Source organism: Salvelinus fontinalis, chromosome 12 (genome assembly GCF_029448725.1).
Source record: "Salvelinus fontinalis isolate EN_2023a chromosome 12, ASM2944872v1, whole genome shotgun sequence".
NCBI classification, from domain to species: domain Eukaryota; kingdom Metazoa; phylum Chordata; class Actinopteri; order Salmoniformes; family Salmonidae; genus Salvelinus; species Salvelinus fontinalis.
In genome coordinates, this window is record NC_074676.1 from 47,901,839 (window position 1) to 47,919,553 (window position 17,715).

Consider the following 17,715-nt stretch of genomic DNA (forward strand, 5'->3'; position numbering starts at 1 on the left):
TAATAGGAGGATAGGGGAGAGAGGGAACGGTAATACGAGGATGGGGAGAGAGGGAACGGTAATAGGAGGATGGGGGAGAGAGGGAACGGTAATAGGAGGATGGGGGAGAGAGGGAACGGTAATAGGAGGATGGGGAGAGAGGGAACGGTAATAGGAGGATGGGGGAGAGAGGGAACGGTAATAGGAGGATGGGGAGAGAGGGAACGGTAATAGGAGGATGGGGGAGAGAGGGAACGGTAATAGGAGGATGGGGAGTGAGGGAACGGTAATAGGAGGATGGGGAGAGAGGGAACGGTAATAGGAGGATGGGGGAGAGAGGGAACGGTAATAGGAGGATGGGGAGAGAGGGAACGGTAATAGGAGGATGGGGGAGAGAGGGAACGGTAATACGAGGATGGGGAGAGAGGGAACGGTAATAGGAGGATGGGGAGAGAGGGAACGGTAATAGGAGGATGGGGGAGAGAGGGAACGGTAACAGGAGGATGGGGGAGAGAGGGAACGGTAATAGGAGGATGGGGGAGAGGGAACGGTAATAGGAGGATGGGGGAGAGAGGGAACGGTAATAGGAGGATGGGGAGAGAGGGAACGGTAATAGGAGGATGGGGGAGAGAGGGAACGGTAATAGGAGGATGGGGGAGAGAGGGAACGGTAATAGGAGGATGGGGGAGAGAGGGAACGGTAATAGGAGGATGGGGGAGAGAGGGAACGGTAATAGGAGGATGGGGAGAGAGGGAACGGTAATAGGAGGATGGGGGAGAGAGGGACCGGTAATAGGAGGATGGGGGAGAGAGGGAACGGTAATAGGAGGATGGGGAGAGAGGGAACGGTAATAGGAGGATGGGGAGAGAGGGAACGGTAATAGGAGGATGGGGGAGAGAGGGAACGGTAATAGGAGGATGGGGGAGAGAGGGAACGGTAATAGGAGGATGGGGAGAGAGGGAACGGTAATAGGAGGATGGGGGAGAGAGGGAACGGTAATAGGAGGATGGGGGAGAGAGGGAACGGTAATAGGAGGATGGGGGAGAGAGGGAACGGTAATAGGAGGATGGGGGAGAGAGGGAACGGTAATAGGAGGATGGGGGAGAGAGGGAACGGTAATAGGAGGATGGGGGAGAGAGGGAACGGTAATAGGAGGATGGGGGAGAGAGGGAACGGTAATAGGAGGATGGGGAGAGAGGGAACGGTAATAGGAGGATGGGGGAGAGAGGGAACGGTAATAGGAGGATGGGGGAGAGAGGGAACGGTAATAGGAGGATGGGGAGAGAGGGAACGGTAATAGGAGGATGGGGAGAGAGGGAACGGTAATAGGAGGATGGGGAGAGAGGGAACGGTAATAGGAGGATGGGGGAGAGAGGGAACGGTAATAGGAGGATGGGGGAGAGAGGGAACGGTAATAGGAGGATGGGGAGAGAGGGAACGGTAATAGGAGGATGGGGGAGAGAGGGAACGGTAATAGGAGGATGGGGAGAGAGGGAACGGTAATAGGAGGATGGGGAGAGAGGGAACGGTAATAGGAGGATGGGGGAGAGAGGGAACGGTAATAGGAGGATGGGGGAGAGAGGGAACGGTAATAGGAGGATGGGGAGAGAGGGAACGGTAATAGGAGGATAGGGGAGAGAGGGAACGGTAATAGGAGGATGGGGGAGAGAGGGAACGGTAATAGGAGGATGGGGAGAGAGGGAACGGTAATAGGAGGATGGGGGAGAGAGGGAACGGTAATAGGAGGATGGGGGAGAGAGGGAACGGTAATAGGAGGATGGGGAGAGAGGGAACGGTAATAGGAGGATGGGGAGAGAGGGAACGGTAATAGGAGGATGGGGGAGAGAGGGAACGGTAATAGGAGGATGGGGGAGAGAGGGAACGGTAATAGGAGGATGGGGAGAGAGGGAACGGTAATAGGAGGATAGGGGAGAGAGGGAACGGTAATAGGAGGATGGGGGAGAGAGGGAACGGTAATAGGAGGATGGGGAGAGAGGGAACGGTAATAGGAGGATGGGGGAGAGAGGGAACGGTAATAGGAGGATGGGGGAGAGAGGGAACGGTAATAGGAGGATGGGGGAGAGAGGGAACGGTAATAGGAGGATGGGGAGAGAGGGAACGGTAATAGGAGGATGGGGAGAGAGGGAACGGTAATAGGAGGATGGGGAGAGAGGGAACGGTAATAGGAGGATGGGGAGAGAGGGAACGGTAATAGGAGGATAGGGGAGAGAGGGAACGGTAATAGGAGGATGGGGGAGAGAGGGAACGGTAATAGGAGGATGGGGGAGAGAGGGAACGGTAATAGGAGGATGGGGAGAGAGGGAACGGTAATAGGAGGATGGGGGAGAGAGGGAACGGTAATAGGAGGATGGGGGAGAGAGGGAACGGTAATAGGAGGATAGGGGAGAGAGGGAACGGTAATAGGAGGATGGGGGAGAGAGGGAACGGTAATAGGAGGATAGGGGAGAGAGGGAACGGTAATAGGAGGATGGGGGAGAGAGGGAACGGTAATAGGAGGATGGGGGAGAGAGGGAACGGTAATAGGAGGATGGGGGAGAGAGGGAACGGTAATAGGAGGATGGGGGAGAGAGGGAACGGTAATAGGAGGATAGGGGAGAGAGGGAACGGTAATAGGAGGATGGGGAGAGAGGGAACGGTAATAGGAGGATAGGGGAGAGAGGGAACGGTAATAGGAGGATGGGGAGAGAGGGAACGGTAATAGGAGGATGGGGGAGAGAGGGAACGGTAATAGGAGGATGGGGGAGAGAGGGAACGGTAATAGGAGGATGGGGAGAGAGGGAACGGTAATAGGAGGATGGGGGAGAGAGGGAACGGTAATAGGAGGATGGGGAGAGAGGGAACGGTAATAGGAGGATAGGGGAGAGAGGGAACGGTAATAGGAGGATGGGGAGAGAGGGAACGGTAATAGGAGGATGGGGAGAGAGGGAACGGTAATAGGAGGATGGGGGAGAGAGGGAACGGTAATAGGAGGATGGGGGAGAGAGGGAACGGTAATAGGAGGATGGGGAGAGAGGGAACGGTAATAGGAGGATGGGGAGAGAGGGAACGGTAATAGGAGGATGGGGGAGAGAGGGAACGGTAATAGGAGGATGGGGAGAGAGGGAACGGTAATAGGAGGATGGGGAGAGAGGGAACGGTAATAGGAGGATGGGGGAGAGAGGGAACGGTAATAGGAGGATGGGGAGAGAGGGAACGGTAATACGAGGATGGGGAGAGAGGGAACGGTAATAGGAGGATGGAGAGAGAGGGAACGGTAATAGGAGGATGGGGAGAGAGGGAACGGTAATACGAGGATGGGGAGAGAGGGAACGGTAATAGGAGGATGGGGGAGAGAGGGAACGGTAATAGGAGGATGGGGGAGAGAGGGAACGGTAATAGGAGGATGGGGAGAGAGGGAACGGTAATAGGAGGATGGGGGAGAGAGGGAACGGTAATAGGAGGATGGGGAGAGAGGGAACGGTAATAGGAGGATGGGGGAGAGAGGGAACGGTAATAGGAGGATGGGGAGAGAGGGAACGGTAATACGAGGATGGGGAGAGAGGGAACGGTAATAGGAGGATGGGGAGAGAGGGAACGGTAATAGGAGGATGGGGAGAGAGGGAACGGTAATACGAGGATGGGGAGAGAGGGAACGGTAATAGGAGGATGGGGGAGAGAGGGAACGGTAATAGGAGGATGGGGAGAGAGGGAACGGTAATACGAGGATGGGGGAGAGAGGGAACGGTAATAGGAGGATGGGGAGAGAGGGAACGGTAATAGGAGGATGGGGGAGAGAGGGAACGGTAATAGGAGGATGGGGGAGAGAGGGAACGGTAATAGGAGGATGGGGGAGAGAGGGAACGGTAATAGGAGGATGGGGGAGAGAGGGAACGGTAATAGGAGGATGGGGGAGAGAGGGAACGGTAATAGGAGGATGGGGGAGAGAGGGAACGGTAATAGGAGGATGGGGGAGAGAGGGAACGGTAATAGGAGGATGGGGGAGAGAGGGAACGGTAATAGGAGGATGGGGGAGAGAGGGAACGGTAATAGGAGGATGGGGGAGAGAGGGAACGGTAATAGGAGGATGGGGGAGAGAGGGAACGGTAATAGGAGGATGGGGGAGAGAGGGAACGGTAATAGGAGGATGGGGGAGAGAGGGAACGGTAATAGGAGGATGGGGGAGAGAGGGAACGGTAATAGGAGGATGGGGGAGAGAGGGAACGGTAATAGGAGGATGGGGGAGAGAGGGAACGGTAATAGGAGGATGGGGGAGAGAGGGAACGGTAATAGGAGGATGGGGAGAGAGGGAACGGTAATAGGAGGATGGGGGAGAGAGGGAACGGTAATAGGAGGATGGGGGAGAGAGGGAACGGTAATAGGAGGATGGGGGAGAGAGGGAACGGTAATAGGAGGATGGGGGAGAGAGGGAACGGTAATAGGAGGATGGGGGAGAGAGGGAACGGTAATAGGAGGATGGGGAGAGAGGGAACGGTAATAGGAGGATGGAGAGAGAGGGAACGGTAATAGGAGGATGGGGAGAGAGGGAACGGTAATAGGAGGATGGGGGAGAGAGGGAACGGTAATAGGAGGATGGGGGAGAGAGGGAACGGTAATAGGAGGATGGGGGAGAGAGGGAACGGTAATAGGAGGATAGGGGAGAGAGGGAACGGTAATAGGAGGATGGGGGAGAGAGGGAACGGTAATAGGAGGATGGGGAGAGAGGGAACGGTAATAGGAGGATGGGGAGAGAGGGAACGGTAATAGGAGGATGGGGAGAGAGGGAACGGTAATACGAGGATGGGGAGAGAGGGAACGGTAATAGGAGGATGGGGGAGAGAGGGAACGGTAATAGGAGGATGGGGGAGAGAGGGAACGGTAATAGGAGGATGGGGGAGAGAGGGAACGGTAATAGGAGGATAGGGGAGAGAGGGAACGGTAATAGGAGGATGGGGAGAGAGGGAACGGTAATACGAGGATGGGGAGAGAGGGAACGGTAATAGGAGGATGGGGGAGAGAGGGAACGGTAATAGGAGGATGGGGGAGAGAGGGAACGGTAATAGGAGGATGGGGGAGAGAGGGAACGGTAATAGGAGGATGGGGGAGAGAGGGAACGGTAATAGGAGGATGGGGAGAGAGGGAACGGTAATAGGAGGATGGGGGAGAGAGGGAACGGTAATAGGAGGATGGGGGAGAGAGGGAACGGTAATAGGAGGATGGGGGAGAGAGGGAACGGTAATAGGAGGATGGGGAGAGAGGGAACGGTAATAGGAGGATGGGGAGAGAGGGAACGGTAATAGGAGGATGGGGGAGAGAGGGAACGGTAATAGGAGGATGGGGGAGAGAGGGAACGGTAATAGGAGGATGGGGAGAGAGGGAACGGTAATAGGAGGATGGGGAGAGAGGGAACGGTAATAGGAGGATGGGGAGAGAGGGAACGGTAATAGGAGGATGGGGGAGAGAGGGAACGGTAATAGGAGGATGGGGAGAGAGGGAACGGTAATAGGAGGATGGGGGAGAGAGGGAACGGTAATAGGAGGATGGGGAGAGAGGGAACGGTAATAGGAGGATGGGGAGTGAGGGAACGGTAATAGGAGGATGGGGGAGAGAGGGAACGGTAATAGGAGGATGGGGAGAGAGGGAACGTTAATAGGAGGATGGGGAGAGAGGGAACGGTAATAGGAGGATGGGGGAGAGAGGGAACGGTAATAGGAGGATGGGGAGAGAGGGAACGGTAATACGAGGATGGGGAGAGAGGGAACGTTAATAGGAGGATGGGGGAGAGAGGGAACGTTAATAGGAGGATGGGGAGAGAGGGAACGTTAATAGGAGGATGGGGAGAGAGGGAACGGTAATAGGAGGATGGGGGAGAGAGGGAACGGTAATACGAGGATGGGGAGAGAGGGAACGTTAATAGGAGGATGGGGGAGAGAGGGAACGGTAATAGGAGGATGGGGGAGAGAGGGAACGGTAATAGGAGGATGGGGGAGAGAGGGAACGGTAATAGGAGGATGGGGAGAGAGGGAACGTTAATAGGAGGATGGGGAGAGAGGGAACGGTAATAGGAGGATGGGGGAGAGAGGGAACGGTAATAGGAGGATGGGGGAGAGAGGGAACGGTAATAGGAGGATGGGGGAGAGAGGGAACGGTAATAGGAGGATGGGGAGAGAGGGAACGGTAATAGGAGGATGGGGAGAGAGGGAACGGTAATAGGAGGATGGGGGAGAGAGGGAACGGTAATAGGAGGATGGGGGAGAGAGGGAACGGTAATAGGAGGATGGGGGAGAGAGGGAACGGTAATAGGAGGATGGGGAGAGAGGGAACGGTAATAGGAGGATGGGGGAGAGAGGGAACGGTAATAGGAGGATGGGGAGAGAGGGAACGGTAATAGGAGGATGGGGAGAGAGGGAACGGTAATAGGAGGATGGGGGAGAGAGGGAACGGTAATAGGAGGATGGGGAGAGAGGGAACGGTAATAGGAGGATGGGGGAGAGAGGGAACGGTAATAGGAGGATGGGGAGAGAGGGAACGGTAATAGGAGGATGGGGAGAGAGGGAACGGTAATAGGAGGATGGGGAGAGAGGGAACGGTAATAGGAGGATGGGGGAGAGAGGGAACGGTAATAGGAGGATGGGGGAGAGAGGGAACGGTAATGAAAGAGTCTGTCATCTAACTGCTGTTTCTATTAGCCTGAAAGGGCAGGCCTGCTGTGTTGGATGTGTAGAACGTCAGCTCACGCTGTGTATTCAGATTCATCACTGGGCAGGACACACACATACAGTACACACACACCCATATGTAAACACACACACACACTCTCTTTTGGCTTTTTCCCTTTTCGTCCGGAAATTCTATAACTGTGGGATTGCTCGCACATACTATATGCCCATTTTTGGTTGCATGAAAGTGTGTGTGTTGCGTGTTGCGTGTTGTGTGTGTGTGTGTGTGTGTGTGTGTGTGTGTGTGTGTGTGTGTGTGTGTGTGTGTGTGTGTGTGTGTGTGTGTGTGTGTGTGTGTGTGTGTGTGTGTGTGTGTGTGTGTGGTGAAGGGGTCTATCCTCATATGGGATCGTGTGTGTGTGTGTGTGTGTGTGTGTGTGTGTGTGTGTCTGTGTGTGTGTCTGTGTGTGTGTCTGTGTGTGTGCGTGCGTGCGTGCGTGTGTGTGTGTGTGTGTGTGTGTGTGAAAGAGAGAGAGAGATGCCCTCTTGTCTCATTTGCATGTTTTATACTTGTGAACTTCACAGCTCACCAGCTTTGAAACGGCAACATTTTGTCTGCCAGATATCTTTCATGAGACTAAGTCACGCACTCTGGAGGGGCGATTGGGGGAGCAATGACTCTCCAATCAAATTCTATTTGAGTCAAGCTGTTTCACTTTTTTCCTGAAAAGAATCCCCCCCCCCTACTCACACTTCCTTTACATCACGATATTTCATGAAATAGACTTGTGAGAACTGCATTACTCAATCAACTGGTTGCTCTTGAGAGCTGATTTAGTGAGCAATTTCACCAGGGAAGAGGGATCTTTGTTTTCGTTTTTCTGAGTTTGGGGAGACAACTATACCATGTGTGGAACAGGATCTACACCTTCTCTTTTCACAGTAACTCCTGGAATATTATATTGCTCTTTTTTGCCTGGGTTTTGAAGTGAGAAATGTTCCTCCGTTTTGAGCCCTGACCTCTAGACAGTCATCCATAATAAAGCAGTAATTGGGGTTTTGCACAATTAGACCTCTCCTATCTCATCTCTCCTCTCCGTTAATTGCATTTTCTAGCCTCCCTCACTCTTCCCTTTCACTTCCGTCGCTTTTCACTTTCCTCGCACTTCCCTTTCACTTCCGTCGCTTTTCACTTCTCTCGCTCTTCCCTCACTCTTTACCCGCTCTTCCCCCGAATCTTCCCTCGCTCTTCCTTTGCTCTTCCCTTGCTCTTCCCTTGCTCTTCCCTCGCTCTTCCCTCGGTCTTCCCTCGGTCTTCCCTCGCTCTTCCCTCGGTCTTCCCTCGGTCTTCCCTCGGTCTTCCCTCGGTCTTCCCTCTAATCTTCGCTCGTTCTTCCTTCGCTCTTCCCTCACTCTTTCTTCACTCTTCCCTCACTCTGCAATCGCACTTTCTCTGTGTTTCTTCTCACTATTCATCACTCCATCCAGTTTTGTATCTCATACACACACTCATATGTACACACACACAACAGTCACACACACTGCCTTCCTCTCCACCCACCCACACACACACGCACGCACACACGCACACACGCACGCACGCACGCACGCACGCACACACACACGAATATCTGTCCCTGCCGCTTTAGGATTTAATTTGTCACTATTTTTTGGACTGAGTCGTAGTGGGCTACAGACAGTGGAACTGGAAGGTGCCAGGACTGTCAATTTGGTGATTAAAGCCAACCAGTATTTAATGATTGTGACTCAAAACTGCGAGCCCACGCTTTATTAAGAATAACATCCTCATCAACACTTGGCTACAGGGACATCTGTACCAGTCTGTGCCAGCCTGTGCCAGTCTGTGCCAGAGCAGAGGGGCCAACCCTGTTGGCTTTAAGTGAAACAAAGGGAAGTTAACGGGATCTGAAGCACACACTTTATACTCCATAAGAGTTCAGCTGTTTCTACTTGTAGGAGCACACAGGCAGAGAGACAGGCAGACAGACAGACAGGCAGACCGGCCGAGAGAAATACAGACATGCACATGCAGGCACATACACGTCTGTGTGTGTGTGTGCTTGACTGTGTGTGTGTGCATGCTTGGGCAGTCTCGCTCTGATGAAACGTGTTAATGTCAGAGCTTGTCTATTATCTGTCATCTTGACTGGCTCAGGGGAGGGAGGGAAAGGGGGGGGTGGGGGAGAGAGAGAGTGGGATGGAGGGGGAGATGAGTGACATACATTAGCCATGAGAAACAGAGGGATAGGTAGAGGTAAAACCCATTCAGGGATTAAATAACGTTTCTGCCAGTCCTCTTGGAGGGAAGGGAGGAGGGATACAAGAAGGGAGGAGGAGGAGATGGAGGGAGGAGAGGGTTGGGGTGAGGGAGAGATGGAGGGAGGAGAGAGTTGGGGTGAGGGAGAGATGGAGGGAGAGATGTGTCTCATTGATACAGGCTCTCATGCTCTGTTATCCCCAGCCCACCACAACTCATTATCTGCTGTCAGAGCCCACACCCACCCACCCGCACGCACACACACACACACACACGCACGCACGCACGCACGCACGCACGCACGCACGCACACACACACACACACACACACACACACACACACGCACTTACACCACACACACTCCTTGTCATTATATAATGGATGCTCGGAACGTTCTTTACTTTTTCCTGTTTTTCCCATGTATTCCTCCATCCATCTTTCCTCCAGTTGCCACTAAGGACCACGACATGGGGATTTTCCCTCTCCATCCTTCCACACACCACAGGAATCAGATATCGAAAATCTCATTTACTAAATGTAATTTAAACTTCAAAGGAGTTTAAAGTACAGGATCAGCAGTACAGGTAGAAGAGGAATTTGTTGAGGCTGAACTCTTTGGTTCATCTATAATATCCATAGCCTCATGTTCCCCTTCTGGAAGGGATGAAGGTAAGGTCATCCGATTTGGTTTAGTATTGATCCACTTCATCTCCTTGGGCGGGCAGGATTCAGACACAGTCTGCCAGTTAACTCACTCTGCGTGAAGTTTGGAATGATACGCCTATAGACCCCTGCTCAGTTCTCCACCAAACAATTTAGGACAATCTTTAAAGCATTTCGGGCGTTTTATGTGGAACAGAGAAAAACAATGATTTTGTAAAAATGCCTTCTGTTTATTTTGCAGATCTGAGACGTCTGTGTCACTGTTTGTATCCAGGTTAATGATAGCACAGCCATGTGACTGGTGGTATAGAAGGGGATGCGCCACAATTATTTCCATGAATTTCTACCAACTACTGTACCCATTGTACTATGCTGATGGTAATAGTTCCTCTATCCCCCCAGGCTATGGAATAGGCCTACCACAGAACTCCCCTCTAACCAACAACGTGTCAGAGTTCATCAGTCGCTACAAGTCAGATGGCTACATGGACATGCTGCACGACAAGTGGTACAAGGTGGTGCCTTGTGGGAAGAGGGTGTTCGCCGTCACCGAGGTGAGTTGTCTGTCCGTCTGTCTGTGTGTGCCCCGGTTCCAGACCGGTTTGGACTATGTTGTCAACAACTTCTATGGTTGTGTTTGACCATCGACGTCAGCCTGGGCCCAGATCTGTTTGTGCAGATAGGGACCAGGCTAGTGTGGCTGCCCTGTAGGCACACCACGTGGGTTGCAGACAGTTGATGGACATTGGGTTTGGCCATCCTAACACATCTGGACATATCAAACTGGATGTTTGGCTCCATTCCAATATCCACACTAGTATACCACCTGAATGAAGCAATGTATTGGGCACGTATTCTAAGAGATATTTAAGTGTGGTTTGCAGCCACTCTTTACACAGTCTGGAATCCATCAGTGTCAGATGTTTAGGGAAAGATATTTATTCCTAGATTCGACCTCTGTGTGTGTCTATGATATCCTCTCAGGATTGTGTGTCATCCTGAAGTTCTCCTTCAACACCAAGCACCCAGTTGGTCGAACTTCCTGCCCCAATGGACTGCTATCATAGACATACACTGAGTGGACAAAACATTAAGAACACCTTCCTAATATTGCGTTTTACCCCTCCTCTTTGGCCATCAAAGCGTTCCACAGGGATGCTGGCACATGTTGATTCCAATGCTTCCCACAGTTGTGTCAAGTTGGCTGGATGTCCTTTGAGTGGTGGACCATTCTTGATACAAACAGGAAACTGTTGAGCGAGAACCCAGCAGCGTTGCAGTTCTTTACACAAACCAGTGCGCCTTGCACCTACTACCATACCCTGTTCAAAAGCACTTCAATATTTTGTCTTGCCCAATCACCCTCTGAATGTCACACAGACACAATCAATGTCTCAATTGTCTCAAGGCTTAAAAATCCTTCTTTAACCTGTCTCCTCCCCTTCATCTACACTGATTGAAGTGGATTTAACAAGTGACATCAATAAGGGATCATAGATTTCAACTGGATTCACCTGGTCAGTCTATGCCATGGAAAGAGCAGGTGTTCTAAATGTTTTGTACACTCAGTATATATATATATATATATACTGTGTTGATATACTTCATTGGCTGTTACTAATTCATTAACTGGTTGTTATAATCCTATTAAATAGTGTTATTATTGTTGATGCCCTGTTACTGGGGCAATCGTCTGGTCCCATCAGCATGACGATATGGGCTGTTTACCTTTTGGCTCCTACTCCGACCGACCGACCGACGACCGACCGACCGACCGACCGACCGACAGACAGACAGACAGACAGGGCCTAGCAGCCGAGGACTCTGGGATTGCTTTTCTAATACCAACACCACATCAGCCTGCGCTGATTTGTGATCTTCACAGACCCAGCAAAGATAGAGTGTGTGACTGAGGTTTTGTGGGTGTATGTGCGTGCCTGTGTGCGCGTGCCTGCTGGTATGCATTTTCCGGATGGGGAAAACGGTGCTAGAGAGACAAGCAGTGATCCCAGCCATCTGTGCAGAAACATCAAAGTCATTCCCAGTCTTGTCATTACCTAATCATCATTTACGTTGGGGAGAGATTTACGTTGGGGAGAGACTGACGAATGGATGGTAGGACACTGATGTTTCCCACATGACAACATCTCCCGTTCACCTCGACTGAGCCGCACACGACACGACTAACAATAACATCTCTTCTTTTAGGTACGTCAAGGGAACAATTTTACTTCGTTTTATTGATTTACCCCGGCTGACACTCCTTTGAACTATGATGTCATCATGTACCTGTCCACGACGACCCCTCAAAAGATACTCAAATTCATATTTGGAAATGTAAAATAATATACGTTTTTGACAGAATCACATTCCAGCCTGTCATTTTCAAGCTGCCTTGGATCAATGTTAGAAACTCCAAGGAGAGTGTACATGCAGCGCATCTATCATCTACCAATCCAAAACTACCACATTCTACAAACCATATGTTTTTCACATTTTAATCCTTCCGTTTCCTCTATATGTTTCACACAGTAGCACCCGGATGGCATTTCTATTCTAATCTAATTTGAAGGGCAGAATTACCGTGGCTTGCATTGAACAGATTATTTCAAATTTTCATTCCAAATCCTTCTGCTCACATGGATTCGGAGGGGAAAGGCTGAGGGACAGGGGAAGGGAGGGGAACGGGGAGAGACAAGCTACACCTCCCAGAAACAATATGGCGGAGGACGGGTCCACTCTTAAACACAGTCGACAGGCTAACACCATCCATACTGGGGGCCCTACGTGCTAATAGGATGAGTTATTCCCCCTGCATACTGAACACTACTTGGTCGGGGAGAGAGGGAGAAGGAGGGAGGGGTGAGAGGATGGAGGGAGAAGGTAGGATGGAGAGGGGGAGGAAGAGAGAAGGATGGGGGAGAAAGGGAGAGAGAGAGAAGGACAGATGGGGGGTGAAGTGGGTAAGATGGAGAAGGGGAGAGGGAGGGAAGGTGTAGAGGAGAAGGGAGAGAGATATAATGGTGAAGTGGAGGGACAGAGAGAGAGCAGACTGGCGGAAGAGGGAGGGAGGGAGGGAGGGAGGGAGGGAGGGAGGGAGGGAGGGAGCAGATTGGCGGATGGAGGGAAGGAGAAAGTGGGAGAGGGTGAGAAAGAGAGAGCAGAGGCTGGCAGCTCCCTCTCTTGGCCGAGTCCCAGAATTAAATGGGAGGAGGGACTGGGTCTAGGATGGAAGGGTGGCAGGAGGGATGGGGAGGGCCTGTACTGCACCCCTGGGGTTCACTGTGTCAGCACTTCAGAAACAAGCCCGCCGTCCTCCACCCCCCCCTCTCTCAAGTTTTCCTTCTCCCCCTCCCTCCCTCCCTCACATCTACGTCCAAACCTCTACAGATAAGATCAGAGAGGCGGCTTTCGGTTTAGAACATTTCCTCTGAAAAGTTCTCTCTCCTTTTCTGCAAAGTGTCAAACAGCGTTGAACAATGTGGCTGCCTATATATACAGCACATCTCCAACAACTCATGTTGTTAGACCTTGATAGGCTAGATTCCTATTTTATTGGAGGTGTACAGCACTAAACAACTACTGTACTGTATTGCTGGCAGACACTCAGACAGGGTTCTCACTGCTCGCACTGTGCTTCTCAAACACACACTGTCGTCCTGACTTAGGCTAAATGTTCTCTAAGCACGACTGGAATTCAAAAGGACATCTGCAGCAGCCCACAGGGTAGACACTAATCATACCGGTGGAGGCTGCTGTGGGGGGAGGGCCTGTTCCAGCTCATAATGGCTGGAATGGTATCAAACGCATGGTTTTTATGTGTTTGATACCATTCCATTCACTCCATTACACTCCATTCCAGCCATTATTATGAGCCGTCCTCTCCTCAGCAGCCTCCACCGAATATTATAGGCTAGAATAGAGTAGAATCGCAGGGTAGGCTCAAAGGAATAGAATGAGAACTCATATCTCTGGGTAGAATAATCTAGAACCAAATAGAATAGAACGCGACAAAATCAATAAGGCAGCCAATGGTATGGAGATCAGGATTGTGTTGGTTATTAGTCACAATACTCAGGTCTCTAAAGCCCTGTTTATGCCTGGTTCTAACATGCCTCCTTTATCCGGATTTTGTCCACGTTCTGATTGTGCCCACATTTTTAGACAGGTGTAGACAATTAAAATATGCATGGTGATCTGATTATGATCAGATCTTCCTAACCACCTCCGGAGGTAGTCAGGGATGCATTGTGTCTCTGGTGTAACGGATCTGGACAGTGAAACCATTTAAATCATCATTATTCTGCCCTCTAAAATCATTGTCAGGTACCACTATTGACTTATGGCATCAATATGTCTCTTAAAATAAATGAATAAATATTATTTAGAAAAATATCTGTCAAATAATTTACATTCATGTAAATCTGGTCACAATGCGGACACAGTGGACAGAAAACAGACACAATGGCTAATATGTGGGCACAATCAGAATGTGAACAAGATCAGGACAAAGGATACATGTTTTCACCAGGTATAAACAGGGCTTAATAGGAGCGCAGCAGCATCTATTTAATAAATGCCATGGTAAATAGTTCTCCTTGGCAGGACACTTCCAGACAACTCTTGTGGACAGACAGATGCCTCCTGATGTCAAAACTGTAACGGCCCAATTCAGACTTGGGAAATCTATTTATTTTTAACATTTTTTGGTAGTTTTGACTCTATACTGTCATTTGCGCATGGCTACATACATCTATAACTTGGGTCTCCACATTTCATATCTGCAAGTTATAAGGCCAGCATTTCATACATTTTACTGTGGAAAAGTTGATATGCTTCAGTTTGCTTTCATGTGACTGGTTTCTCATTTGTCTCCAGCAGTCACAAGGGAAAATAGATATAAAACAATTGTCACTTATATTTACAATCCCCTTATCCAAATGGCTTACTCATTTACTCATTATATGGACCATGTCGATCTCTGTCTGAATAGAAATTAATAGAGACTGCCCCCTAGAGGTGAAAACAGGGAGCGTCAGAAAAGATGAGAGACCTGAAATGATGCTCAGTATCCATTGGATAGAGATCTAATGACAAGGTTCTCAGGGACCAATCACCATCATCCCAAGGACTGATGTCAGTCCATGGGCCAGAGGTTGACAAACAATTTACTACATTGTTAAACCCTTTGTTACAGGTGTTAACCCTACTCAAGTAACCCAACTGTCCACTCAACTTCCCTCCCCCTCCTCATACAGACTCTCCAGATGGGCATCCGTCACTTCTCAGGGCTGTTTGTGCTGCTGTGTGTGGGCGTGGCCACGTCACTGCTCACCCTGGCTGGGGAGCACGCCTTCTATCACATGGTGCTGCCACACATCCGACGACGACAGAAGTACAAGTACTGGCTCCACACCAGCCAGGTGAGATGGAGGGAGGGACTGTGTGAGTGAACCAAAGGAGAATGTAAGTGTGAGAGTGTGTGTATGTGTGCACATGTGTGTGTGTACAAGAAAGAACCAGAAAACAGAGAAAGTGTGATTGAACCAAGAGTATGTGTGTGTGTCAGAGAGAAAGAGAGGAGAATGTGAGTGATCGAAACAGACAGATGCTGTGTGTGTGTGTGTGTGAGCGTTTGTGTGTCAATATAATAACCTTCACAGTGAGTCTCTCTGCCTCAGGCTTCAGACTTTTTCATAGCTTCTTTCATTGGCCTTTTTAAAGTGCTCTTTTTTACTTGAACACATTTGTGGCTTTCCCTGTCATGTTTTACGAACTCTATATCTAAAAGCAGTTACGCTTCACAAATCCTCCAGGAATTAAATATTAACAAATATTGATTGCTTGTAAAAGGCTGTTTATGGTGTAGGTTTTTCACTCTCTTGGATACAGTCATTAGGACTGTTTATCACCTTGGCTGTCATTTGATAACGTAAAGGCAACATCGCCATCTGCTGTTGACTTAGAGAACCACCATTTGGGAACCGTAGTTGAAGTGAAGTATTTAAAGCACTGAAAATTCAAATCTGCCTGGCCTAAGTCCCCGGAGGTCCTCTAAGCTCCTTCCCCAGTTGGAGGATTATTAACGAGAGGGGGAAAGTAATTACAATTTCTAAGATGGTGTTGATTCTGCCTGTTTTGAATAAATCAGTGTGGAGCTTTTCTCCCCCTCCCACCTCTTCCCTTGGCTCAGTGTAACTATGGCCCCATTTGTTATGCAGAAAATCCACAGAGCCCTGAACCAGACCTATGACGATGTGAAGAAGAAGCAGGGCGCCAACACAGAAAAAAGGTGACAAAATGGCTGCTATTATGGAGACCTGTTTTAAATATGTGTTTACTGTCCTTGTCCTTTCCTCCATAATCACTGATCTGACAGGACCTGAGTAGAATCTAGAAGAAACAATATATAGTTGAAACCTTTCCAGTCCTTTTACCAGTGGTAATGTCTCTGAGGGAAAGGAGACAAGGAGATGAAGCATTACTAAAGGTTGGATTCAACCCTTATCGTGGAAGTGTCCCCGTTAAAATGTAAAGGTAATTTCCAATTGAGTCAACATATGCAGCATTTACCATGAATGCAGTGTTTACCCCGAACACGAGAACATTGCCTTTACATTTCAATCGAGCGTTTAACGCAGATCTTCCGCGATACTTCTCAGATATGGATTGAATCTAGCCCTAATACTGAGATACAGATTGAAATTAATCTAACACACTAGTAGTGGTTGTTTATGCACCAGACCTGTGCCTTTCTTTCTTTACTGACACAAGCCTTTTATCTCCATGTAGCTGCAACAGCCAGAAGAACCAGCACCCCCAGCCTCCCCCTTCCCCCGGCGCCTCGGCCAAGTGGAACGAGAGCAGCAGGGACTCCGCTGCTGCAGCTGCTAAGGACAAGCGAGTCCACTTTAACCTGGAGACCCTCAACAGCCGCCGCCTTCTAGCCCGGGCCGTGGCCGAGTCTGAAGGGGGGAGAGGGGGGTCGGCTGGATGTGGCACTAACCCTAGGATCAACCCGGCCACACGGGTCTGTGCGAATGGGGGCTTCGGGACTTCCTTTGCCAGCCTGGTGCTATCCCTCCCCTCCTCTTCATCCATCCCTTCTTCCTCCTCAGGCGTTCCTCTGAGGCCGGGAGAGCTGCAGGAGCTGCAGGAGAGGATCGACCTGATCCGGGATCAGCTGAGGACGGCTCTGGCCAGGAGGGCTGAGCTGCAGACTTCCCTGGCCAAGGAAAAGGCTGCCTGCTCCGCCCCCATAGTGACGGGAATGACCTCCGTGGTTGTAGCTACTGCAGCCCTCCCCTCCACCCGCTGTGCCACCACCATGACAGACCCTGTCCTCAAGTCCCTGCCCACAGTCCGCACCACTCCTGCCATACACACCAATGAGAAGAGCTGATGCCCCCTGGTGTTTGGAAAAAACAATGGTGTATTAGGGGAGGGGTTTATTGAAAGAAGTTGGATTACATTGGATTGGATTTATCCAATTGCTGTGAGCCTGATGCCATAGCATGGTAGCTCTTTCCCTGGACACCCTTGTGCTATTGGGTGAGATGAAAGAGCTTCCAGGTCACTGGGAATCTCTTATGATCTACATGTGCCCAATTGGTCCTCACATGATTGGTAAAATGTGTTTGGGCTACCTCAGGCCTACTTGGATCTACCCAATGGAGTGGGGCTGCAGGTACCAGCATGCCCCCATGACCGAGCCCCGCTGGCACTGCACCCATTCTGGGAACTTAACCACTGGCTTTCCAGTGCTCTCTCTGCCACAGGAGCCAAAATGGCTGCCACCCACAACCTTCTGTTTCCAGTCTCTGTTGATTTCAGTGGTGGGGCGATAACAGAATTTTATCAACAATGCAATGGCGACCTGAAACAACAATCAGTAATACGTGGAGTTCAGACTGTATTCAAATCAGGAGTGGTGCTTTTATGGTGTTTCTGTTGATTTCTTCCTTTGAGTTCCGAGTCGATATCGTTTACTGGCCTTGATTAACATGTTTTTCAAGAATAAAGTCTGATGGAAGTGTTAGTTGTGATGGTTGAAATGTGAATCCTTGTCAAGTGTACTTTGTGTTGTCTGCATTTTTACAGCTAGGTCCACAGAGGGAAAGTAGGGGTGTTTTCCTCAT

At 50.2% G+C, this 17,715-nt stretch overlaps 1 protein-coding gene across 1 annotated transcript in view; it reads left to right on the forward strand.

Annotated features, from left to right (window-relative positions):
- LOC129867521 (glutamate receptor ionotropic, NMDA 3B-like) overlaps positions 1-17,637 on the forward strand; it is a 113,553-nt gene extending 95,916 nt beyond the window's left edge. Inside the window, exons 6-9 of the mRNA XM_055940972.1 lie at positions 9,980-10,131; positions 14,836-15,000; positions 15,799-15,869; positions 16,370-17,637. Of these exons, the coding sequence (XP_055796947.1) occupies positions 9,980-10,131; positions 14,836-15,000; positions 15,799-15,869; positions 16,370-16,979 (998 nt within the window). The 3' untranslated portion in view covers positions 16,980-17,637. The remainder of the gene's footprint in view (positions 1-9,979; positions 10,132-14,835; positions 15,001-15,798; positions 15,870-16,369) is intronic.
- Positions 17,638-17,715: the final 78 nt, after the last annotated feature.